General features: G+C 34.4%; 1 protein-coding gene across 1 annotated transcript in view; it reads right to left on the minus strand.

Annotated features, from left to right (window-relative positions):
- Window positions 1-27,446, minus strand: part of TM9SF2 (transmembrane 9 superfamily protein member 2) — a 111,746-nt gene that overhangs the window by 75,009 nt on the left and 9,291 nt on the right. The window contains exons 2-3 of the mRNA XM_085807092.1: window positions 23,645-23,712; window positions 558-651 (exon numbers count right to left, since the gene is read on the minus strand). Coding sequence (XP_085663218.1) covers window positions 558-651; window positions 23,645-23,712 — 162 coding nt within the window. The remainder of the gene's footprint in view (window positions 1-557; window positions 652-23,644; window positions 23,713-27,446) is intronic.

Raw genomic sequence — 27,446 nt, forward strand, 5'->3', positions numbered from 1 at the left:
TAACTATAAAGCAGCAGCACTTACGACTGTTTTACAGAAAAGTACCTTAAAAAACATATTCTTATGAATGAAAAGACTGCAGTATATGTACAATACTTATGTAGAATATTTCAAGCATCCTGCTCTTTGAGAATGAATGGGGGCTGAATGCTAGCACTCTGATAATAGCAGTTTAAATTTCCTTACTTTAATAAAAAAAAAATATCCTAATACAGACAAGATCTTTATTTAAAAAATCAGATCAAGTTAAATTTTGCTGATAAAAAAGTAATTTAAAGATACATAGAAGATTTAATACACACAAAGATTTTCATAGTTATTAAGATAAATTTTATTCCATTTTAAATTATTATTTAAGTTTAGAATGAGCATGAGAATTCCTTTGATTGTCTAAAAAGCAATTCATGACAACATCAGAAAATTTTAGTAACAATAGAAACATAAGCCTATGTAGTAAACATCATACCTATTTATAGAAAATTAGTAAGGACATAGGAAATAAAATACAGCATAAAATTTAAACACAGCAAAAAAGATAACATAATGCAAATGCTTACATTATACAGTGAAGGTCGAATTCTTTCACCAAATACAACTTGACCTAAGTTTTCAACAGGAGATTCGGCATCATCAGCAGTACAAAAATCAAAACTAAAATTTTTAAAAAAAGTACACAGTAAATACTTATTCGTGATCAATAAAATATTACTGACAGCATGTTTAAGGAAATAAAATTTGCATATAACACACAACCATTTCAGGAAATCAGCGAATCTCTGAATACTCTCATTAAATGGTCATGTAACCAATTTTCCACTTTCTTTCCTACAGCATAGCTGCCCACCCAAGATCCTTAAATTTAGGATATATTTCCCAGAAAAGCAGAAGAAACTGGAAGGAATTGCTGTGCAATGACATCATTTAAAAGTGACTTTAATTTACTTTATAATACAATAATGGCTCAGGTTATTGAACTATTTTTAATTTAGTGATGATGTAAAATATATTAGCATTTAATTGGATATTCCAAATTTTATGTTCTTAAGTTATTTTTTTAATATTTTGACACTTTTATGCTGAGAAAATCGCCAGTAGTGAAGGAGATTTTCCCTTCTGTAAGGGACACCTCCATTTCAGAAAAAATGCTGTTGGTTTCAGAGGGGCTTTAATTCGTTTACCTTTTAATTGGGTGTTGCTCTATTTAAGGGAAACTGAAAAAGAGTTTCAAAAATAAAACAGAGAGAAATAAATAAAAACAGAAATATTCTTTGATAGTGATCTTTTGAGGTTTGAAAAGGAAACAATAAAATGAAAAGTTAACCCCTCTCACTTGAAAACTGCTTTTTAGTAGGAAAATGGGGGAACAATACTGGAAAAAAGCATCTTGAGTTGCAATCGAAAGGATATTTCACATTCACAGAATTCAAATTCAGTTATTTTTTTAACAGTTCTCAACAGGGGTAAGAAAACATTGTTAGCAAGTTGTAAGGCAATCACCAATAGGACAAGACACCAACAGGAAAGAAAAGACGATGGGATGATTGGTACTGGGATCTCACAATGCGAGATAAAGTGAAAATTTTTATCATCCTTAGTTCTTGCTAGGATGTGTGAAGTGTAGTTTTGTACTTGTGTGTTATTTTTACATAATGTTATCTAGCTTGGCTTCGAAAAGGCCATGCTAGATCTTTTTAAAGAGGAAAAGATAAACATTAAAACAAAAAAGGTGGTGTAATTCATGTAGCAGAAATTGAAAAGCTTGGTTTCAGAGATTAATACAGAAATTTGGAATTAATTAGAGCACATAAAATTTCAAATTAATATTCCAAGAGTGTATAATTTAGAAAAACTGAAGCTTGTAAAATTGATATAGTAATGCGTTTAACTGGTTTTGTTCTGTGAGAGCAAACAACATTTCTGTAAAAGCAAAATTTTTGCAATAAATGGGAAAAGAAATTTTGGAAAGTCTGGGACTAACAGAATTTTGAAAGCACCACATGGTTGGTTAGACAACTTTAGGCAAAGGCATAATATTACTTTTAAGACTATATGTGGTAAAGAAAAATCAGTAGATATGCAACATATAACAGACTGGATAAAAGAGCTAAAAACATTTGTGAATGAGGTTAAAAAGATCTACAATGCAGATGAAACTGGATTATTTTGTCGAATTTTGCATAATACAATTCTATGCTTCAAAGGTGACATGGGCTCTGGTAGTGAAAGCTCCACAAAACATTTCACTGTGCTACTTTGTTATAATATGGAAAGAGAGTTTGAGCAACTATTTGTAAGTGAAAAGGGCAAAAAATCAAGATGCTTCAAACACATCAATCGTAAAGCTTTATTTGTCCATCAACATCACAATAAAAAGTCATCAAGTAAAGAATAATGTCAGAATGGTTGATTAAACAATGTTTAGAGTTAATAGGAAGATTCTGCTATTTTGTGACAATTTCCCAGCACATCCACCAAATGTAAAACTGAAATTAGTATGTTTCTTCCACCTAATACAACATCAGATATTGAAGATGTATATTTAGAAGCTTCAACTGTAAGGATCTTAAGTTTTACTAACGTTTATTTTATTTTAAATCTTTACTATCACTTCTTATTTTCTACTTCCGGCCAGAATTAAAAGCTTTAACTTATTTATGCAAATTTGTCTTGCGAACGCCAAGTACTTAAGTTGTGGCTTTTTGCCAAGCAAGAGAGAGGAAGGAGTGATTAGGAGCAGGCCGCTTGCCATAGCAGTTTTACTCGGTTGCTGGTTGCCTTCAAGGCCAGAGGTTTAATCCTCTTGATAATTTTAAACGTATCGTACTGTTAACAGTTCTCTGTACTACATACGACCTTTCTGTTAATATACGGCCAATCTTCAAGTAGACACTTGTTTATTAATCCAAAGTTAGTTTAGTTAGAATTTAGTTAATATTTTTATATTCTTACGTTCAAACCACAAGTGGTTGGTCTCTGTATTCCGAAGTCCGGAAATCATTGTAAAGAGAGAAAAATAAAGGGTTTCGTATACCCTTCCTGTGTATCTGGTCTACTTCCCACATTTATTGAACATAGCTTTAGTAAGCTCCCTGTTCCCAGTCAGGTCATTTAATGTTCCCAAAGCAAGTAAGGAGGAACACTGAACCTGATAGTGGCACCCGACGAAGAAGAATAACCATGGCCGAGTTTCAAGAACCTGTGCTGCCTGCAGAAGCGGCTCAGAATCCAGAAATGCCATCTGCCGCCCTGGAAGGATTTGGTTACATCGTCCAGACCATGCGCGCATCGATGAAACCAGAAGCAACATTTAATGGAAACTCACCAGTAACCAGTTTTTTGGAAAAATTGGAGGACCACTTCATGATGTATCCCGTGCATGAGTTCCAGAAAGTCACCTTAGCTACCAGTGCTTTGAGGGGCCAAGCGCTTAATTGGTTCAAATGTATAGGCAGAAGTCTCTTGGGTCAAGTGGGAAGTCCCACCTATACTTACGAAAATTTCAAGACTGCCCTAGTAAAAGCCTTCCCTGTCGTAAGGGATCGTGCAAAATTAGAAACGGAACTTTTCAGCATATACCAGAAACGAATTGAAAATCTCTCAAGCTTTATTTTAAGAATAATTCACGTCTTCAAACTCTTGTATGGAAACCGTCAGGATCCGGAGATAATTCAAGTGATTTTGCCGAGGTTACTTCCCCAAGTACAAGCAATATTGAATTAAGGAATCCGACTACACTGGAAAAGTTATTTGAGCTAGCAATCCAGTTTGAAAGTAGAAGAACGGCGGACATTGAAAGAAGACGCCAGTATGAGCAACGAAGCCAATTTGATGTGCCAAGACCACAGCAAAGTCAAGAACACGGCTACGGAAGCAAAGCGAATCAGTGGGCAAGGAAACCCGAGTATCCAAAAACAACCGGCGAACGTCGACAGTTCAATAGTAATCCAGGAAAAAAGTCTGAAGGCCAGTAAAAAAAGAAGGAAAGCACGGAAAGGAAAAAACAAGATTTAAACTAAAACGGATTTCTGCTGACGGGAGGGTGCGGAAATCCAAAGGCCAAGAAAACCCCTCTTCCTTCAAGTTAAATACAGTGATGGTGAAAAATTTGACTCTTTCAAAGATTGAAGTGTTGGTGAATAACATCCCAGCCACCGCACTCCTGGATACAGGCGCGCAGTGTTCCTGTGTGGCAGAAGATTTTTTTAGGAAGTATTTTCGGAAATACCGCATATATAATTCGGATAATACGACAGTGTTAGCTTCGCAGGGAGAAAGATGCAAGTGTATAGGTAAATTACCGATATACGTTCGTATCAAGGACGCACAAGTAAAGATTATGTTTTTTATAGTAAAGAATTTGCAAGCATATATCATCTTAGGGATAGATTTTCTTTCAGAGGCAGAAGCAACACTGGATAATAACAAAGCATCCCTTAAGCTGACGATGAAACCAGTTCGAGAAGAAAAAACAGAACCACCAATGTTAAACCTTGACCACCTGCCTAAGGAAGAGCAACAAAAAATCCGACAAGTGGTAAGTGAGTTTGCTTTGTTATTTAGTGATATTCCAGGATTTACTCAAGTTACTAACCATAGTATCGACACCGGAGATTCACTGCCAGTTCGCCACAAACCATACCGATATGATAAGAATAAAGAAAAAATTATAGAGTGGCACATTAGAGATATGTTACGTAAAAAGATCATAACGCCCATCTCAAGTAGTTATGCTAGCCCAGTTGTTTTATGTAAGAAAAACAATGACTATCCAGTAACACATCCAAAAAGGTGGCGTTTCGCGATTGACTATCGTAAATTAAACTCCATGACTAAATATCCGGTATATCCGTTACCTATTATTGAAGAAATTCTAAGGAACATAACTTCTACCAAATACATGACGACTTTAGACTTAACGACTGGTTATTTTCAAATAGGGGTTAGACCAGAAGATGTGCCTAAGACTGCTTTTATAACCAAGTCTGGCACTTATGCATTCCTGCGTATGCCGATTGCCCTTTCAGGGGCACCAGCAACATTTCAGCGATGTATGACATTGTGCTAAGGCCTGTTCTTGGAAAGTCCACATTTATCTATTTAGACGATATCATTATTACTAGTGATAATCTGGACCAACAGGTACAGAATTTAAGACAGGTGTTTTCATTATTAAATGAGGCCGGTCTAAAAGTTAATGTCGAAAAGTGCAAATTTGCAGCCCCTGAATTAAAATACTTAGGTTACAAAATATCTCAGAAAGGAATCGAGACAGACGAATCAAAAATAATCGCTGTGCAAAAGTATCCGCCGCCAAATACGGCAAAGAAGCTCTCTTCTTTTCTAGGACTTTTTTTATATTATAGGTCCTTTATAAAAGATTTTGCAGCTATTGCTGAAACATTGTTAAAATTAAAAAGGAAAAAGGCAAGATTCTCGTGGACGGCCGAAGCCAATAGGGCTTTCGAAAAATTAAAGCAAGCATTAACGCAAGCCCTTGTTTTGAAATTTCCTGAAAAGGATGAGAATTTAGAAATTTCAGCGGATGCTTCGGATTATGCGGTAGGAGCGGTACTTTTGCAAAATCAGCAGCCCGTGGCATTTTTTAGTCGAACTTTAAATCAAACACAAAGAAATTATTCCACAACCGAGAGAGAGGCACTTGCAGTTCTGTTAGCAATGCAAAAGTTCCGAGTCTATTTTGGAAGGGCGCCAATAACAGTGTATTCTAATCATGCGGCGGTAACTAGATTGTACTCAGGGAAAAACTTATCCCCAAGTTTAATAAGATGGGCACTCAAGTTACAAGAGTATAATCTGGTAATCAAGCACACCCCCGGAAAGGAAAATATCGTAGCAGATGCCCTATCCAGAATAAAAATAGACGAAGAAGGTAATACTGTAAAGGTGGCAATGCTCACAGCATGTACAATAAATTCCCGAGAAACTGTAATAACCGAACTGGGTACGGATCCTGAATTTAGAAACATTTATGAGTATTTAAAGGATCCTGAAAATTTTAGCCACCAAGATATTGTGGCGATAAGAAATAGGGCGGCCCATTACGTACTAATAGATGCTCTATTATTTTATACAAAAACTACAAATTCCAACAACGAATTTCGACCTGTTATCCCAGCTAGTCTTAGATTAAATATCCTGCAGGAGTTACACGACTGCCCTTTAGCTTCTCATGCTGGTATTCGAAAAACTATCCAACGCGTACGCGAAGCAGTCTATTTTCCTGAACTGCAAAAGTTAATAAGGGCGTATGTCCAGTCCTGCCCAACATCTCAAGCAGTTAATTATATTAATTTCCGCCCAGCCGGGTTTCTAAATAGCATTAAGTCCGAATTTCCAAATGAAATAATTGGCATCGATTTATTGGGCCCTTTCCCAAAAAGTCAGTTAAATAAAAGTCGGTATCTCCTTGTTATGGTTGATCATTTTAGTAAGTGGACCGAAATTGTTCCCTTAAAACGAGCCTCCGCGAAATTAGTTACTGATTCTATTTTAAATAAATATATTTTAAAATACGGAGCGCCCCAAAAAGTTATATCGGATAATGGTCCTCAATTTGTAAGTAATATATTTGAAGACATGTGCCAAAAACTGGGCATACGTCATTTAAAAATGGTCCCGTATCGGCCGCAATCAAATATAGCGGAACGGGTCAATAGAAACATAGTGAAAATTGTCCGTAGTTATGTTAAAAATTTTCATAAAAGCTGGGATAACTATGTCAATGAATTAGCTTTCGCCCTTAGGACCGCAAAACATGATACAACGGGCAAAACTCCTGCTGAATTATTTTTAGGCAGAAAGATTATAACGCCGTTAGATAAATTATTTTATGTTCAAAGAGCCCCAGAATTTAAAATGGGTGATATAGAAAAATTAATCAAAGAAGCAAAAAAGAACACTGAAGTAGCACAGAGAAAACAAAAACTTTATTACGATATGAAACGACGGGGAGTAACTTATAAAGTAGGAGAAGAAGTATTAAAAATTAAGCATTCACTTTCTTCAGCACCAGAAGATAAAACCGCCAAATTTTTTCCACGATTTGAAGGACCACATGTCATAGAAAAAATAACTCAGGCTGTAGTGGTGTTAAAAGCCAGGAATGGTGAAACATGCTCCGCAAACATTGACCAGATAAAACCATTCTATGACCGTAATAAAATGCAAATATTTAAAGATCTTTTGCAGGATCCGGCACGGCAGGCACAAGCTCCAGAGGTGGAACAACGACAATCACAAGGGCAAGCCATTAGGAGGCAGGAGCAATTGAAAAGAAAGTTTCCCCGTTGGAAAATTGAAGGTAACAAGAAAAAGAAGCCGTTCCACCGACCAGAAAAGAGAGCGCACGACCACCCCCAGAATGAAGAAGGGAGAAGTACGACGAATGCAAAGAGAGCCAGGAGAAATATGGGCATCTATAACCCGGCTCCCAAACGGAAGATCTACCCATCGGACAGGAGTCTACGCAGCAAATGTCGACAAATGGCTGAAGGAACACCAGCTGCGGAGGCAAAGAAACAAGGAAAATTTGAACGGCCAGCAACGAGATCCAAGCAGGAACGAGAGAGAAGTGTCCCGGTTCCGCCAAGACCAGCTGCCATCAAACGGCCAAGACCACAGGCAGAGGCTAAAAAGAAGGTCTTCAAGGGTGACCGAACTGGAAGGAAAAGAAAGCTCATAGAGGAAGGAACTGAAGGGCGAACCCGCACAAGAAGGAGGATAAACCAAACGCTAGTCTTTGCTACCTTCCAGGACTGGGCAGAAAAAAGAATGTCCGAATATGACAAAGATAAGTAAAACTTTATGTTACTTTGCAACCTTAAGTTAATCTTTCATTCTTACTGCAAGTGGCAGAATTCAAGACGTTTTACCTCATGTGAGGTCTACCTGTATCGCCAAAAAGGCGAGAAATGAGTTGTTACCTATTTTGGTATTATGTTTTTCAATTACTCGCGAGTAGAACTAAAATTAATATATAATAGGAATGTGTAAATACTTGAATATTGTAAAAGTTATTGTATAAAATTTTATTTAAAAGATTCTGGCAAGAAAGAAGTTTTAGTCTGAAAGACTTTTGAAATGTAGTATTTCAATGTAGAAGAATTGGCACTTGCTTGGAAAAGAATAGAAGTTAACAATGTACTACTAATGTATGTTTTAAAATGCGTAAAATTGACGGCATGTTAAGATGTCCTTATACAATGTGAACTGTTATGTTAAACGTTAAGAAATACTGTGATATGTTAAAAGTGAAAGTAATGCCAAAAATTTTTAACTTATTCGTGTGACTGTAAAAAGAGCCAAATTATTGTGAATATGTGTTAAAGGTTGAATGAATGTAGTTAGGCTCTCTGACGCTACACTTCAGAGTTAGCCACTTTCAGAATAGTACCTCAGGGTTTAGAGATGAATATAAGGTGTGTTATGAGGTCTTGTTATGTTGAATTTTAACACGTTAGTGTTTTGATTGCAGGCGGTAGTGTTGAACACTTGTACATGAACACATTCGTGTTTGGTGTTTTCTTTTACAACACATGTCAGAGAGCACGGGGAGATAATTAAATAAAGTCATGAATGAAATAAGAATGTTAAGAGAAATATAAATATTCATGTTACTTGCCATTTAATTGTGTAACATTTCATTAAACTAATTTTCCTTCCAGATCTCTGGAAGGAACCAGATTTCAACTAAGAGCTCCTGTTTAGATGCAGTACAGATGAAAAGTAATTGTCCATGAAGTTGATAATGTAAAAAAAAAAACGATTTTTTTAAAAATTTCTAGTTTCTAGTGAGAAATGTTTGTAAAAGATTGGCCTCGCGTTAGATTCTAGAGCTAAAAGTTTTCAACAAGGTCGTTTTAGACCTCAGTTTAAAACTAATTAACTCTGGCGGGAAGTATGTAAGGATTTTAAGTTTTACTAACGTTTATTTTATTTTAAATCTTTACTATCACTTCTTATTTTCTACTTCCGGCCAGAATTAAAAGCTTTAACTTATTTATGCAAATTTGTCTTGCGAACGCCAAGTACTTAAGTTGTGGCTTTTTGCCAAGCAAGAGAGAGGAAGGAGTGATTAGGAGCAGGCCGCTTGCCATAGCAGTTTTACTCGGTTGCTGGTTGCCTTCAAGGCCAGAGGTTTAATCCTCTTGATAATTTTAAACGTATCGTACTGTTAACAGTTCTCTGTACTACATACGACCTTTCTGTTAATATACGGCCAATCTTCAAGTAGACACTTGTTTATTAATCCAAAGTTAGTTTAGTTAGAATTTAGTTAATATTTTTATATTCTTACGTTCAGAACACAAGTGGTTGGTTTCTGTATTCCGAAGTCCAGAAATCATTGTAAAGAGAGAAAAATAAAGGGTTTCGTATACCCTTCCTGTGTATCTTGTCTACTTTCTACATTTATTGAACATAGCTTTAGTAAGCTCCCTGTTCCGAGTCAGGTCATTTAATGTTCCCAAAGCAAGTAAGGAGGAACATAGAACCTAATACAACGTTCATTGCAGAAAACAGTTTTTACAATGTTTTTTATCAAGCTGCTTGTGGAAACAGCAATCAGTTCGCAGAATGTGTCAGTGCACTGACTGCCATTCAGTGGACAACAAAGGCTGTTAAATCCATATCACAAAGTTCTATTCAGCACTGTTTTAAGAAAGCACGCTTTGAAATTCCACTTTTGAATGCCCTTTGTGAAAAGACAATTGATGAAAATGGATTTTTTGAACTTGTCAAACTCAGTGGTAGTGATGAAATGCAAGAATATTTAAAAACTGATGAAACTTATGTACTGAAGACACCAATTAAAACATAAAATCCTTTATTTCAACCTTTACTGATTGCGTGAGCTTTAATAAAAACAGCCAGGAAAGCAGTGAGGAAGACTAAGAAGAGCCAGATGAAGACTGTGACAATACTGAAGTGAAAGTGAAAAACACACTTTTCAATTGAAAAAATTCATGATAACTGTTGGTGAGAGCGAAGGATTTAAGATCATCACTTTAATAACCATGTGGGAAAAAAATTCTTGCAATGCAGACTTTCACACAAACCCATGTAACAATTTATTTTCATAAATTTCAACAAGCACAAACTCTATTGTTCATTTCACACACTTTTACAATAAATATTTTCATTTTTATTAACTATTTCATTCATTTCTATAAGCTTTTCATTTCTCATTAACTTCAAATTCAAATAAATACCTGTGACTGTGTTGCTTATTTATATATCATTTCTTTAAAGCTTGATACAACCTGAATTTCTAATAGTATGCACCCTCTGAAGAAGGGACACCTCTATTTAAGGGATAAAATGTCTCATCCGGTGGTTGTCCCTTATTGGGAGGTACTTCTGTATTTATAAAAATAATTCAATGTAAAATTATAATTAGCGTATGTAGTATCTGCATGGATAAACTTAGCAATATACCATACATTAAAGTGAACAAAATTAAATACGAATATTAACTGATTAAATATTGCTTGAATCTTCGCATAAAAATCTGCAAATGTCTAGAGTAGACTAACAACTCAAATCAAATGAAATTTGATAAATTTTATACAATCAATAAAACTGTATAGGAATAAAAAAATTCAGTTGAAATGAAATCAGAAAGGAAAATTATTCTGAAAATCCTTAAGGGTGGGGTAATGAAATTTACCTAATTTAAGTTTCTTTAATCCAAAAAATTTCTTTTATTGCTGAGAAACATTTGGTACTTATGTATTAACGCAACCAGGCCAAAATTCGCATAAATCGCCAAATTTGGCGACCCTACTTACGGCAACCCTACATGTTATACGTAGTTTTTCGTAAATACAATGAGTTTGAATACAAGTGAGTTCGAAAATGCTGGATTTCTGCATGGAACTGTAAATCACAAATATAACTTTGTGGATCCCAACACAGGCGTTCACACACAACATGTAGAGCGCATGTGGGGCTCAGCCAAATTGCGCAACAAAAAACAGAGAGGAACAGCCCGTCATCATCTTGACTCATACCTTATCAAATTTATATGGCGCCAAGCTCAAGCTGTTAATGGCGAAGACGGTTTTCAATCAGCGCTAAAAGCAATAGCCAAAAGATTCCGCCGAAAAAATAATTCTGCAACTTATTCAAATTCGAAACCGGAAGGGTTTAATTGCTATTTTATATTTTAAAACAAAATAATATAAAAAACTGTATTAAAAATTATCTGTAATTAATAAATGTACATTTTCTTTCTATTCATACTTTTTTACTCAAACTTACAAATCGCGCCAACCTGGTTGCGATAATACGTAAGTACCAAACATTTTCCCTTGATAAATGCTAAAAACTAAAAACTGGAGTTTTGGTATCTACCACAAGACCGAGAGATGTGATGAAAAACCGAGACACTTGGTGGCTATGCTACAATCAATAAAATTATTCAAAATATTTATTATACTATCAAAATATAAGCAACTGAATGGTACTGTTTTTAATCTGGAAAAGGTACGTACTGCAGTGCTATATTAAAACCAAAGATACAACCACAAATTACCTTCATAAATAAAAGACAATGCAAATTTTCTTTGATTTAACTTACTTACCTAACATTATAATGAGGTTTTAATTTTTCAATATTTGTTTTAGGAGATAAGAATTATAGAAGTCGTGGTAACAGTTTTCAGAAAGTTCATGTGCAGGACTCAATGTGTGACATCAGTTGAACATGACGCATGTTTAACTCAGAGCTATAAAATTTCTCATAATGCATTTCAGCTAATTAATTTATTTTTGTAAATCAGTTTATCATCTTTTTGCAGTCAGCCCAAGTACTCAAGCAGATATTTAGAATGGAAATTTGAAAATATAGTTTATACTGGTAAAAACTTTGCTAATTATATGTTCTGATTAATCTAATTATATGTAACCTTTTAATGCACTTAACTGGGTTAACTCAAGTACACTGAATTAAATATTTTTGCACACCTAAGTAAATGTGCTCGAATTTTTTTTACACATAAATACAACAGAATACAGCTTCTACAGTCTTGAGTTAAAAAGAATACAAAAATTTGCAGAAAAAAATACCTTTCTGAAGATTTTTTCATGCATTAAGGGGTTAAAGACCTCTCAGATGTGGGAAATTAGCTGCGTTTGATCTTGCAAAAAATATTCTCGGATGGAACTCAACCTCTCTTAAAATCCATAATCATGATAACATTGACTCTTTATTATTATTTCTCATACTTCATTCACTTACCAATTGGTACTGTTCTCTTATCGGGGCCGAATTAAGAAATGTATGAATGTATGTACATGTGTATGTATGTGCATTTATGTGTATACATATGCACACACACATATTTTTCATATTTTAAATCTATATATATTGAAGAATTGAAAAATGCACTTTTCTTTCTGGAAAATATTTTTTATATAGATTTTTATCATGAGAAACTAATTTGCGGAAAAAACCAGTTTCAGATGTTATTACCAAAAAAAATCTTTCTTTTAAAAAAATGTCAGTCTAATTACAATTAATTTCTATTTATTGCATAATATAAAAAAGTAAAATGTATAAAATTTAAGAAAATATAAAGCGCTGAGGGTAAAATACCTTAGAAATGCAGTTTAGTATGATAGAGTTCAAGGCAAAATCCAACTTCACAGTTTTTGCACCAGATGCAATAAATCTAATTAATAATTCAATAATTTAATTAAATAATCAAGATAATTGCTGAACGTTTTCTAGCAGCCCTTTTTGTAAGAAAAAAGTGGCAAAAAGTGAAGTTTGAGGGCTAAAACCACGTGCCTTCAAATGCCGCAATTTAGTGGACAACTAACGATATCTGTTGTTCAAAACGTAAACTAAGCACCTAATAGTGTATATAATTTATTTCAATGGCTAAACGGGATGCGCTCCTCGCAGGATAAGCAAATTTTGCTACATTTGAGTCGCCCATGGAAATCGTGGGATGATCAGCCATAGGGTTAATCATGGAGAAAAAACTGATTTTTTAAGAAAAGAACTTTTTCTTATTTCATACTAACTCTTCAACTGCAAAGAAATCAAAAAAAGATGTGATCTTGGCTAATCTTTGGAATATGGTAACAGGTAGTTTGGTGACATTTTGGTAGGCGATAAAGGTTACTACCTAGGACTTTGGGAATAATGTGAGAAGTACTCAGTTCCGATTACACATTATTTTGTGTGAGGGAAATGAGAGATCATGAGATATGTCATGTGACATTAATGGACGAATTACAGTTCTTTAATCGGAAAAGAGGGGAAATCTGGAAAAAATCTGGAAATTTTGTATTTAGCTTTATTCTGTGTTGTGTGAAACAGTGTTGGTTAATTTTTGGATCCCATGGCCCTATCTAAAGTGAATTCGAAATGGGTATTTAGTGGGATTGAAAGGGGTAGTAATAAGTGTTTTTTTAAGGTTGTGCGAGATAGAAGTAAAGATTGCTTATTAAGTTTTATTAAGTTATTTATTCTACCTGGTACAATAATAATATCTGATTGCTGGAAGTCATATGTCTGTTTGGAGGATGAAGGTTTTCAACATCTTGCTGTGAACTATAAGTATGATTTTAAAGATCCTGAAACAGGCGCACATATGATTACTTTTTATTTAGCGGAGGAAATAAGAAAAGTTTATCTGCCACGTAATCAAGATTCTGAAGAAGATTAGGTAAGTTAGTATTTTTAATTATTTGAGGATATTATTTTTATGCATTGTTCTAAATGTAAGGAGTAAATAAATTAATATGGTATTATTGGAAAATTGTTATTAGCAATGATTTAGTTTAAAGTAATTAGGATTGTAAGCTAATTTTTATTAATTTAATGTATGTGCTTATTTATATTTTAAGTAGTGTTTTTTAATTTAATTATATTTTAATTAAATGATAGTTATTTTGTGAATTATATGTTTGTAGCAATTTGGTACAGTCAAAAGTCGTTAATTCGGACACCCATAATACGGAATGATCTATAATCCGGACCTCAAAGCTAAAAACTTTCTGCACATGCACCGCGTTGGCACATGCGCACAGTCGTTTTACGCGTGCGCGTAAGACTTTGACTACTGCGCATATGCGTGTGCGCAAGTGCAGAATACGTTTTTGCCTGCGCGTTTAATGTATAACGGACGGTGTAAGCTAAAATTATCTAATTATCTATTTCAGTTAATGTTAATGATTGCGTTGTTCCTTAATCTTCGAATTGGATCCCGCTTATTATTTTTTGCAGACTGTAAGATCAATTTTATAAAAGTAAACTTGAACTTTCGATTATGTCAAATAGAATTTCCGATGCTGGAACTTCCAAAGGATCTACAAAACGAAAGTATGTTTCGATGTCCAACAAACAAAAAGTGGAATTGCTGCAAAAAATGGATAAAGACATGAAGAATGTGACAGAGAGGTTAGTGAAAACGAAAAAATTTCGATTGACAAGTTAGTCGGTATTCTCGGCACAGCAATTAACGGGACTTGAACAGCGGAACTTTGTAACTGAACAAGAAATTATGTCTGTTTATAGAATTAAAGAGAAAGTATTATCACATAAAACGAAGCAACTTAAACAACTTGCATTGAAAGAAATTTTTAATAAAGTAAACAAATAAATATTAAGCTTTTTTTTTGATAATACGGTTTCATATTTTTAAGTTTAAAATTTCCGCATACCATCTTACGAGATTTAAACTGATGATCTATAATCCGGAAAAATCAATAATCTGGAATCGCCGAAGTCCCGACGAGTCCGGATTAACGACTTTTGACTGTAATCATTTCAGTGGAAGTAACCGTGCATGGAAATAATTTAAATATTTGACACTAAGTATTTGCAACCATTTTTAATGTTTGCGTTATAAATTAGTTGGTGACGTTTATAATACAAAATTTAGAGGTAAAAGTTTTGGATATTTTATTTATTTTATACGTGCAACTGTTCATCCTTGGAAAGGGTATATACTTTTTCGCGACCAGGTAATTTCATATATGTCCTTTTTACCGAATTTAAAGATTCACAAAATTTTCATGCATTTTCGTGAAATTTTTCTAATTTATGAGAAAAAAGCAGTGTACATGGATATAGTGAAGAGTGTGCGTAATGCCATTTTTGTGCAATTCTGGGATGTTTTTTTAAGTAAAAATAAGTTGACATGTACATGGTTACTGTGTATGTGCGATTCTGAAACGCGGCAAGGAGTTTGCGATTCTGCACTTTTTCCCAATTTTGCAGTTAATATATGTCATGATTAAGCAGTTTTGTTCCATAAAATTTCTAGCATATGTGTAATTCGGCTAGCAGATTGTTGGAAAAAGTGTTGAAAAAAAATAAAAAGAAAAGAAACATGTCTTTACTTCGTGAAGACAAAATGGCGGTGAAAAAAAAAAATAGAGGCTTGCTGTAGCAAAGTTTGTCGCCAAATTTTCGCCAAAAATTCGCCAAGTTACCATAATCCAAAGATTAAGCGTGATCTCTTATGTTAAAGCTCAAAGTGTTAAGAAGAACAGAACTGAACAGTTGCATACAATCAACATCCTGACAGCTCCATCACAAAAAAGTAATTCAGAACACTGAAATAAGAAGCTGTTAGTAAATGAGATGATTGATATTGCTACGATAAAAATCACAGCACCATTATGTAGAAAATATTGATATAAACTTCTTGTAAAACACATATGTCAGAAATTTTCTGGTTAATTAAAAGCATGCACAAGTATCTCCAATGTAGTTAAAACCCTTAAAGTAGTCAAGTTTGCTTTTATATCTTGGAATTGGTTTGATACATAACTTCAGAAAGCAACATACAACATTCATTTGATACATAACTTCATACGACATAACTTCAAAAAAGAAAATATGCTTTCTAAAGTCAAGCATATTTTCTTTTTTGAAGTTATGGACCACCACTTCGATTGTCGAAGTCAAAGGACCACCACTTCGATATTTTAACACCAATAAAAAATTACACTCATTAAATAAAAATAAATATGTATAATAGTTACCACTTATTAATTATAAATTCAAAATGAATATCTGCCAGTCTCTATAAACAAGCCCAAAAAATCATATTTTAAGTGTTTACTTAAACATTTAAGACAAGAGAAATTATTTATAAATTTGCAAAATAACATTTCAATCTTATTTGATTTATTTGAAATTCATCAGCTTTAATTTATGAATATAGATGAATAACTCAGAAATAAACACATTTTTCAAAAATCGTAATGCATTACTGAATTACTATACATTTCCATCATCATAATTTCTTTAAATCTAATATATGCTTAAAAGAAATTATAGTGTAGGAAATCAACTTAATAGTGCATTATAAATAAAAGTAGTTTGGAGCACAAATATACAATATACAAAATATATAACTAAAATTTTTAAAGCAAATGTTGAAAATGATGGCCTTATTCTTCAATGCACATTAACACATTTTTCTTATTTCTTGCAACATTATAGAAGACAGTCATACTCCTAATTTCTACAGTGATGTTGTGCCTCAGGTATTCTAAGGTGCGTAGTTTCTTGCCAGTATACTTTCTGCTTAAAACACCCCCCAAAAGTAGTCCAGACTTGAAGATCTGGCGGCCCACAGTCCCTTTGAAATAATCCTGTTTCCAAAGAAATCTCTTAACACAGCCATAGTCTTACTGGAAGTATGCGGAGTTGCAGCATTCTGCTGAAACCAGCACAAACATTCATCTGGTTTCAAGATTGCAACAAACTGCATTTTAATGTTTTAGTAAGTTTCACTATCTACTGTGTTTAAAAAAAAAAAAAAAAAAAAAAACATGGCCTATTACTTGCTGCCTGGATCTGCACACCAGACACCAACATTCTACATGTGAAAGAGTTCTCCCCAAAAAGATAAGGATTTTCGGAGTTGTATGTTTGGTACATATGATTAGGTTAGTCAATCTGTTTTAAATCATGAAAAACTTGAATTCAATATGGATATAATTTCAACATTTTCCTCACTGCTGATCCTATATACATCTGCACCTCCTGTCTTAGGCACTGTAGCGAATAGTTTATCCAACAGATGGCAGTATCTACCAAGCTCCATTGGTAATTGTCAATGCGCATGCGCAAGTGGAGTGAAAAAAGAAGTATGTTTTTAGGAGAATGAGCTTTCGTTAATAATGTTGCTGCGCGTTTTCGCTGTGTAAATAAAAGTATATATTTATATCATAGATGTTCTTTACTCTCTAATGCGAAGCACTAGGTTAGTGCACGAATCTCTTCTGATTCAGAAACCATTTTCAAACCGTGGATCACCACAATAAAAAGTGGCGTCCGTCTAACAGGACGCATTAGTTAGGTAAAGGACACTTTTGATGGTTTAACAGCAGAAATGGAAGCCTTGAAAGTAAGAAGAATACCACTGCGTGCAGCCTTCACGAAAGCATATAATAGCCTACATGGACATTTGAATGAGTCAGAATTGAACAGTGATGTTCTATTATCGTCCCTGGAAATTCTGGAAGATAAAGGAATTCGACTACAACAGTTGGATGAAGAAATATTGGATCTCCTATCAAAATCAAAAGAAGTCTCGCAAGAAGAATATACTAAAGAATTTGAGTCATGTGAGACTTACAAGGAGAAATTAATAGCAGCCAGGATGAAAGTGAAGCAAATCACTGTGAAACTAGAGAAAAATTTGCTGACTCATGCATCGGTAAATGAAACCAGAACTGTTGATTCAAGAACAACGGCAACGAATTTGAAGCTTCCGAAAATAAATTTGATTGAATTTACAAGTGATCCACGACAATGGTTGAATTTCTGGAATACCTTTAGTAAGATACACGAAGATCCAGTGCTAGATGATCATTTGAAATTCGTATATCTGATCCAGGCTACTGCTGCCAAATCGAAAGCACGGGAAATAGTGCAGAGTTTCCCGACAACTAAAGAAAATTATCCGAAAGTCATCGAACATTTAAAGAATCATTTTGGACGTGAAGATATTCTTATACAAGTGTACGTTCGGGATTTATTGAATCTTGTGTTGATAAATAATAATGCAACCAAAAACGACTTTGCGCTATCATCGTTGTACGACAGTTTAGAAACAAAACTGCGTGTTCTGGAATCTCTCGGTGTGACTGAAGATAAATACACTAGTGTTATTTTTCCGTTAGTTGAATCTTGCCTGCCCCCTGACATCTTACGCGTGTGGGAGAGGGAACGGGAGAGCTCGTCACAACAAGGTAAGAGTGATCTTGAATCTATTCTTCTGTTTTTGAAAAATGAAGTGATATCTGAAGAGAGAATTAAATTAGCGTGTTTTTCCTTTGATAAAAGTAGAAAATCTAAAAGTTACATTAATGATGAGTCTAATATTCCTACTTGTAATGATTTGTATACAGGAGACAAATTTAAAGAAAATGCTCCTATTAAGAAAGTTGAGGAATCGTGTTTATTTTGTGATAAGCCACATTTAACAGAAAAATGTTTTAAAGCTAGTACGCTTACATATCAGGATAAAAAAGATTTAATATTTAAGAAGGGTTTATGTCTATTATGCTTGAAGAAAAACCATATTTCTCGTAACTGTAAGTCCAAGGTTAAGTGTTTAATTTGCCAGAAAAGGCATTTGGCAGTAATGTGTCAACAAGTTCCGTCTCAATTGAAAGAGACTAAACAAGTAGAGCCTCTGGCGAAAAATGAGGTCAATGTTTTGGCTAGCAGATCCGCGAGCTCCGATGTGTTACTACAAACATTAATCGTAAGGGTAAAAAATGGCAACAGGGAAAGGATAGTCAGAGGGATTATAGATACGGGTTGCGAGAGAAGTTATTTAACGAAAGATATTACAGATTCTTTGAAATGTAACAGTGTTGGTGAAGTGAAATTAGTTCATAAATTATTCGGAGGTGTAGAAACAAAAGAAAAATTGCATTCTAAATATATAGTTAATTTGAGTAGCCTTGATAATAAATATGTATGTAGTGTGCATTGTTTAAGTGAATCTGTTATCTGTTCTGATGTTAAGAAAATACCTAAAGGTCCTTGGTTGAAAGAACTTCGTAAATTAAATATTCAAGTGTCAGATGTAGAGGGTAATGCTCTCGAAAACGAAAGTGACATTAAATTGTTGATAGGTTCTGATATTGCTGGAAAATTATTCACCGGAAATATTAAATGTTTACAAAGTGGTCCGGTCACGATGGAAACAAGTTTGGGATGGATTTTAATGGGTAAAATTCCAGCGAAGGAATCTTCGGGTATAAATGATTCTCTTGCATGTGTTTCTTTATTGCTAAACGAAAGATCAGCAGAAAACTTGTGGAAGTTAGACGTTATTGGTATAAATGACCCAGTTGAGTCTAAAAAGAAAGCTGAAATTCATGAGGAGACCATGCAATATTTTGAGGAAAATTTGAATTTGGATTCAGACGGGAGATATGAAACTGCATTACCTTGGGTACTGGACCCCTCTCGCTTGTCTAATAATAAAACGTTGGCAGAAAAACGCCTGACTAATACGCGAAGGAAATTATTAGATTCGAATCAAATTAAAGTTTATCAGGAAGTATTTGATACATGGTTGAAGGAACGAATTATTGAAGAGGTAGGCGAAGTAGATAGAGAGCACTATTTGCCTCATAGGCCGGTTTTTAAAGAATCTAGTGAAACTACGCGAGTAAGGCCAGTTTTTGATGCTTCGGCACACGCCAAAGGAGAACTTTCCTTAAATGATTGTCTTGAGAAAGGTCCCAACCTAATAGAAATAATTCCAACATTGTTGAATCGTTTTCGGAAATATCCTCTTGCAGTAATTTCAGACATTGAGAAAGCCTTCTTGCAGATTGGTATAAGAGAGAAGGATAGAGATTATTTGCGTTTCTTTTGGAAAGGTGCAGAAGAAGAGAATACTAAAATTTACAGACATAGTCGCGTGGTTTTTGGGCTTAACTGTAGTCCATTTTTGTTAGCCGCTACGTTGAACTATCATTTAAATTGTGCTCCAGATCAGTTTGCAGTTACAGCCAACATTTTGAAGGAGTCCTTCTATGTTGATAATTGCCTGACTAGTTTTAAGAATGTTGAAGAATTGAATAGATTTGTACTAGAATCGAGAATGTTATTGTCACTGGGAAAGTTTAATCTTAGAGGATGGCAGTCGAATTGTGAAACCGAAATAATTCCCAACTCTAAATTAGATACATTCGTTTGCGTTTTAGGGTTAAACTAGGATTTGAAGGATGATACTCTTTCCTGTAAAATTGAGTCACTAAAGAAAGAGGAGATTGTCGCGAGTAAACGAACACTCCTTTCTTGCGCGCATAAGTTATTTGACCCAGTAGACTTACTTCCTTTCTCCCGTTACCCTGTTCCCAAAGGTGATATTGCAAGAGTGTTGGAAATTACGATTAAATTGGGATCAAAAATTGCCAGAACATTTAGAAAAGAAGTCCATACAATGGGTAAAGGAAATGAAACTGCTGTCTGATGTCAAAATTCCTAGATGGCTTAATATTGACAGATCGGTTAACGGAGATGTAAGTCTTCATGTTTTCAGCGATGCCAGCAAGCATGCCTATGCTACCTGTATTTTCTTAAGAGTGAAGACCGAAAATAAGGTTTATTTAAATTTTGTGCAAGCACGCACTAGAGTTAAGCCCTTAAAGAGTATATCTATTCCTTGTTTGGAATTATTATCCTGCTTAATCGGAGCACGCTTGGGACGTATGGTCTTTTCAGATTTGAACATGCCAAATTTAAGAACATTCTTCTGGACTGACTCAACAACCGCTTTGTGCTGGATCCAGCGAGACATACGGTGGGGAACTTTCGTTTGGAATCGTGTCCAAGAAATCAGAACACTTACAAAAATAGAAGATTGGCATTACATCCCTTCAGAGCTGAATGCCGCCGATCTCCCTTCTAGAGGCTGTTCAGTTAAACAGTTTTGCTGTCGAAATGGTGGGAGGGCCCATCATGGCTGTTAGAACCAGAATCGTCATGGTCAAGAGGCACCGATTTGCCGGACGAAGAGATCATAAATTCAGAAAGGCGTAAATCAGTATTGACAACTCTTAACAAAGATTCTAAACCTGACAATTGGTATTACAGGTACTTTTCATCCATAAAGAAAATTGTACGCATGTTAGGTTGGATTCTTAGGTTTTACTTTAAATTACGAAGAATTACAAACGAAACCTCCAAAATTTTGTCAGTTTCGGAAATTGAAAGAGCTGAGATAACTCTTATGTTATTGGTTCAAAGAGAATCATTTAAGAGTGTGAACGATGATAAAATTAAAGACCTCAGACCTATAGTTGATCGTGATGGTTTGATCAGAGCTAAAACCAATATTTCTTATCGGGACGATACTGATGACTTTAAGTTTCCTGTCATTTTGCCATCTGATCATGCAGTAGTAAACTTACTAATAATGAATGCACATAATGAGCTGCTGCATGCTGGTACTTCTATGATGTCTCATTTGCGGGAAAAGTATTGGATCCTCAAAACTCGTAAGGCAGTACGAAACTGCATTAGAAAATGTGTTGAATGTCAAAGATTTAAATCCAAAAGTTGTGATGTAACTCCAGGAATTTTGTCGAAAGATAGAGTACGTGATGCAAATGTTTTTGAGATAGTGGGTGTCGATCTGGCAGGACCCCTCTACCTTAAGGATGGTCGAAAAGCTTATATTGTTCTTTACACATGTGCGGTCTATAGGGCCATTCATCTGGAGTCAGTAACATCCTTGACAACTGAAGCTTTTTTCCAGTCATTGAGACGTTTCATTTCTCGTCGCGGAAGACCATCTATAATATACTCAGACAATGGCAGTAATTTTAAAGGAGTGGAGAGCCTTCTGCATACAATTGATTGGGAGAGTCTGCGATTAAAGGCCGCTGAGCAAAGAATTCAGTGGAAATTTATTCCTCCTTCCGCACCTTGGTGGGGCGGTTGGTGGGAACATTTAGTTCAAATGGTCAAACAGATTCTGAGAAAAGTTCTAGGTCGCGCTGCCCTGGATTACGAGGAGTTGCTTACAGTACTATGCGACTGTGAGAGAGTAATCAATACTAGGCCACTTACCTACGTGTCGGAAGACGAAGATTCATCCCCATTAACTCCAGAAATGTTCCTGCGGGAGATTTCCAAATCAGGAGTACCTGATATCGATACAGTGGATAAGGAAAAACTGAGTAAACAAGCTAAGTATCTACAAAAGGTGAGAGAACAACTTAGAGCAAGATTCCGTGTGGAATATCTAGGACAGTTACGTCAGCAGTCCATTAAAAACTCTATAGCTAAACCTCTCCAGGTGGGTGAAATTGTTCTACTTGAAGATAACAACAAAAAACGTGCTTTTTGGAACCTGGCGCGTGTCATAAAGCTGCTACCTGGTCGTGATGGACAAATAAGACTTGCTGTCATAAAAACAGAGACTTCTGAGTTTCTGAGACCAGTGCAAAGACTGTACAGACTTGAGCTGGATAACCCAGTCCAAAAGGATATGACTGAAAATATTCCTATGACTACCAGCAGTGGTAGAACTGTGAAACCAGTGATACGTCTGTGAAATGTTTTGTACTTGTTTGAATACTTTGTAATAATTTGATTTATTTTTATTTTTCTAGGTTTAGTATTATCTGTTAATATGTCTAGAAAATTATGGAATGCTGCATCTCCAGGTAAATTTGTATTTCAATTTAATTAGAATATCTTGGTAGGCATAATTTTATACTTCAATGTTGTATACTGTACTATTATTATGCATATATTATACTTAACAAATATGTGAATTTACCTCCCAGTAAATTCAGGTGGGAGGAATATGTAGCGAATAGTTTATCCAACAGATGGCAGTATCTGCCAAGCTCCTTTGGTAATTGTCAATGCGCATGCGCAAGTGGAGTGAAAAAAGAAGTATGTTTTTAGGAGAATGAGCTTTCGTTAATAATGTTGCTGCGCGTTTTCGCTGTGTAAATAAAAGTATATTTTTATATCATAGATGTTCTTTACTCTCTAATGCGAAACACTAGGTTAGTGCATGAATCTCTTCTGATTCAGAAACCATTTTCAAACCGTGGATCACCACAGGCACCACAAAGGTTTGTGGGGAGATCTTTCACTATTTCACTAACCTTAGTTACAAGCCGCTTGTATGAGTCCAGTCCTCTTGCACTGTATGTGTTTCATGTTACATACAGATGCTGTCTCACAGAATTTATTGACCATTTTCTAAATTGAACTTAAAGTCGAAACACTCTTAACAAACATTTCCATGAATTTAGTGCAGCTTTTTTGAATGAATTTGTTCTGAAATATTGTTCAATAATGAAAGTATGTTCCTGAACACTAAATGGCATCATAGAAGACAATTTCTCACTCAATGAAGAACAAACATAACCTAGCAGTACATCAGAACACCTGCAACTAACAATGTGTCCATCCCCTCCCTCCCCACTACCCCCATTCTGCTGCAATTAACTTTTCCTGTAACAATGGTCATAATGGAACAAAACCAAACCCTAAATATACCTTACATGCCGCTTTTAAACTGACCATGCTCCATACCACTCTTGAATTGAATGCAATGTATAACAAGTTTGATGACAGAGCAAAATAAAAATGCCTTTTACTTACTAGTTATATTCATATGGAATAACAGATTCTTCTGAATTCAGCCTGTTGACATACAGAATGATACGAGACTAAAATTTTTAAAAAAAAAGTTTTTAATTAATAACCAAAATTCACAATCATTATGAAACAGTATGTTGATAAAGATGATAAAAATACAAAATAAATGGAGAATGTTTTTAAAAGCTTTCATACAAATGAATTTCAAACATATTCAGTAATTTATATAGCAGTATCAGTTTAGATTACAGTATAAGTGTCATATCAAGTTAGGATTAGACATTATTTACAGCATTTTAAATTATTGTCATTTATTTATAAAGCAGATTCTTCTAAATAACCGAAAATTTGTTTCAATTTAAAAACTACTCAAAAATTTTAAAATAAGTGACAGACAGAGAATTTCAAGTAAGTAACAGACTAAGAATTAATTTCTGACATTTTCTGAATTGATCTACATATGTGAATCCACGATACAATTCTGTTTGGCTATCAGAGTCGTAGCTAGGGTTTTCAGCGCCCAGGGACAACAGAAGATTTCACGCCCCCTACTGCTTGCCAAGGATGGAAAACATTTAATTCTAAAATGTTGTAACATCAGTTTGGCGCCCCTTGGATTCTGCGCCCGGGGACAGATGCCCCCCTCTAGCTACGCCCCTGTTGACTATATTTTATTATGGGTGAAATACAGATGGGAGGCAATGCAACAAGGAATGCTGGCTAGGAATTTTGAACTGTCTGATTTGTTCCTTAGGTTTTGTCAAATATGGTGAAATGTGCAAAGGTGTCAAAAAGGTGATTTTTGGCGCAAAAATCGGCACTACACAAACCCAAAATAACAAGCCAAAGAATCGCACAAACTCAGTGTCTGTGTACCGCCAAAAATCACAAATTTTTGCCAAGGGGCACCCGTAAATATATTTTTACCAATTACTTGTTTAGGATATGAAGAGTTCTTAACCCTTCTGTACGACTGTAAAAGTTTAATAAACAACAGACCTTTGACTTACCTGTCCGAGGAAGGTGACGATTTGACACCCTTAAAACCCTCTATGTTCTTATAACACTTAATGGGTAGCAATGTATATGATCTAGATGAAATTTATTCAGTGAATATAATAGAAAGACAGAAATATTTACGAGTTGATAAGAAAATTGCTTTAAGAAGGAATGAATGTCTAGGCTTTCTTCAAAACAATGTAAAAGGTACGAAAGAAATAATTAAAGTGAATGAATGACATTGTTCTCATCAGAAATAATCGAAGTACTTGAACTGCTCTCAGTTTAAGATAATATAAAGCATCTTGTGAAGCTGAAAATATCCTCTAGAATTGTACTTAGGCCAGTTAAGTGCTTCTTTCCCCTTGAAATAGACACTAACTTGGACATACTTAATTTCACAACGATTAATGTAGAAGATAACTAAATTTCCCAAATAGATCAAAGCAATCAAAAGGCTCAGTCTACAACCTTTAAAGAACAAGTATTAAAGACTTTTAGGAAAACTTGTCTTGGTAGAGAAGTACATCCTCCCCAAAAACTAAATTTGTGAATTTTATTGATAAATTAAAATTTCGTTAACTCGTCTAGTTTAGAACTTTAAGATGTATCTAATGTTACAAAATCCTCATTGTGCACAATGGGAAGAACACTGAAAATGAATATTATGATATAGCTTTAACTTTTGTAGAATGGCAATGAAAAAAATTTTTTTTTTTTTTTTTTTTTTTTTTTTTTAATATCAAGGCAGCTGAATAAAGATGTGAGCCTGTTCTAGCTCCATTTCATATTTAATTTATAGCCAAACACCACAGCATTCTAAAACCAGTAAAGTGGAATTTTATTATTATTATTAAAATCGGCACTACACAAACCCAAAATAACAAGCCAAAGAATCGCACAAACTCAGTGTCTGTGTACCGCCAAAAATCACAAATTTTTGCCAAGGGGCACCCGTAAATATATTTTTACCAATTACTTGTTTAGGATATGAAGAGTTCTTAACCCTTCTGTACGACTGTAAAAGTTTAATAAACAACAGACCTTTGACTTACCTGTCCGAGGAAGGTGACGATTTGACACCCTTAAAACCCTCTATGTTCTTATAACACTTAATGGGTAGCAATGTATATGATCTAGATGAAATTTATTCAGTGAATATAATAGAAAGACAGAAATATTTACGAGTTGATAAGAAAATTGCTTTAAGAAGGAATGAATGTCTAGGCTTTCTTCAAAACAATGTAAAAGGTACGAAAGAAATAATTAAAGTGAATGAATGACATTGTTCTCATCAGAAATAATCGAAGTACTTGAACTGCTCTCAGTTTAAGATAATATAAAGCATCTTGTGAAGCTGAAAATATCCTCTAGAATTGTACTTAGGCCAGTTAAGTGCTTCTTTCCCCTTGAAATAGACACTAACTTGGACATACTTAATTTCACAACGATTAATGTAGAAGATAACTAAATTTCCCAAATAGATCAAAGCAATCAAAAGGCTCAGTCTACAACCTTTAAAGAACAAGTATTAAAGACTTTTAGGAAAACTTGTCTTGGTAGAGAAGTACATCCTCCCCAAAAACTAAATTTGTGAATTTTATTGATAAATTAAAATTTCGTTAACTCGTCTAGTTTAGAACTTTAAGATGTATCTAATGTTACAAAATCCTCATTGTGCACAATGGGAAGAACACTGAAAATGAATATTATGATATAGCTTTAACTTTTGTAGAATGGCAATGAAAAAAATTTTTTTTTTTTTTTTTTAATATCAAGGCAGCTGAATAAAGATGTGAGCCTGTTCTAGCTCCATTTCATATTTAATTTATAGCCAAACACCACAGCATTCTAAAACCAGTAAAGTGGAATTTTATTATTATTATTAAAATCGGCACTACACAAACCCAAAATAACAAGCCAAAGAATCGCACAAACTCAGTGTCTGTGTACCGCCAAAAATCACAAATTTTTGCCAAGGGGCACCCGTAAATATATTTTTACCAATTACTTGTTTAGGATATGAAGAGTTCTTAACCCTTCTGTACGACTGTAAAAGTTTAATAAACAACAGACCTTTGACTTACCTGTCCGAGGAAGGTGACGATTTGACACCCTTAAAACCCTCTATGTTCTTATAACACTTAATGGGTAGCAATGTATATGATCTAGATGAAATTTATTCAGTGAATATAATAGAAAGACAGAAATATTTACGAGTTGATAAGAAAATTGCTTTAAGAAGGAATGAATGTCTAGGCTTTCTTCAAAACAATGTAAAAGGTACGAAAGAAATAATTAAAGTGAATGAATGACATTGTTCTCATCAGAAATAATCGAAGTACTTGAACTGCTCTCAGTTTAAGATAATATAAAGCATCTTGTGAAGCTGAAAATATCCTCTAGAATTGTACTTAGGCCAGTTAAGTGCTTCTTTCCCCTTGAAATAGACACTAACTTGGACATACTTAATTTCACAACGATTAATGTAGAAGATAACTAAATTTCCCAAATAGATCAAAGCAATCAAAAGGCTCAGTCTACAACCTTTAAAGAACAAGTATTAAAGACTTTTAGGAAAACTTGTCTTGGTAGAGAAGTACATCCTCCCCAAAAACTAAATTTGTGAATTTTATTGATAAATTAAAATTTCGTTAACTCGTCTAGTTTAGAACTTTAAGATGTATCTAATGTTACAAAATCCTCATTGTGCACAATGGGAAGAACACTGAAAATGAATATTATGATATAGCTTTAACTTTTGTAGAATGGCAATGAAAAAAATTTTTTTTTTTTTTTTTTTTTT

This window comes from Stegodyphus dumicola, chromosome X1, assembly GCF_044657685.1.
Source record: "Stegodyphus dumicola isolate Sdum_Otavi_A_Nest chromosome X1, ASM4465768v1".
Lineage (NCBI taxonomy): Eukaryota > Metazoa > Arthropoda > Arachnida > Araneae > Eresidae > Stegodyphus > Stegodyphus dumicola.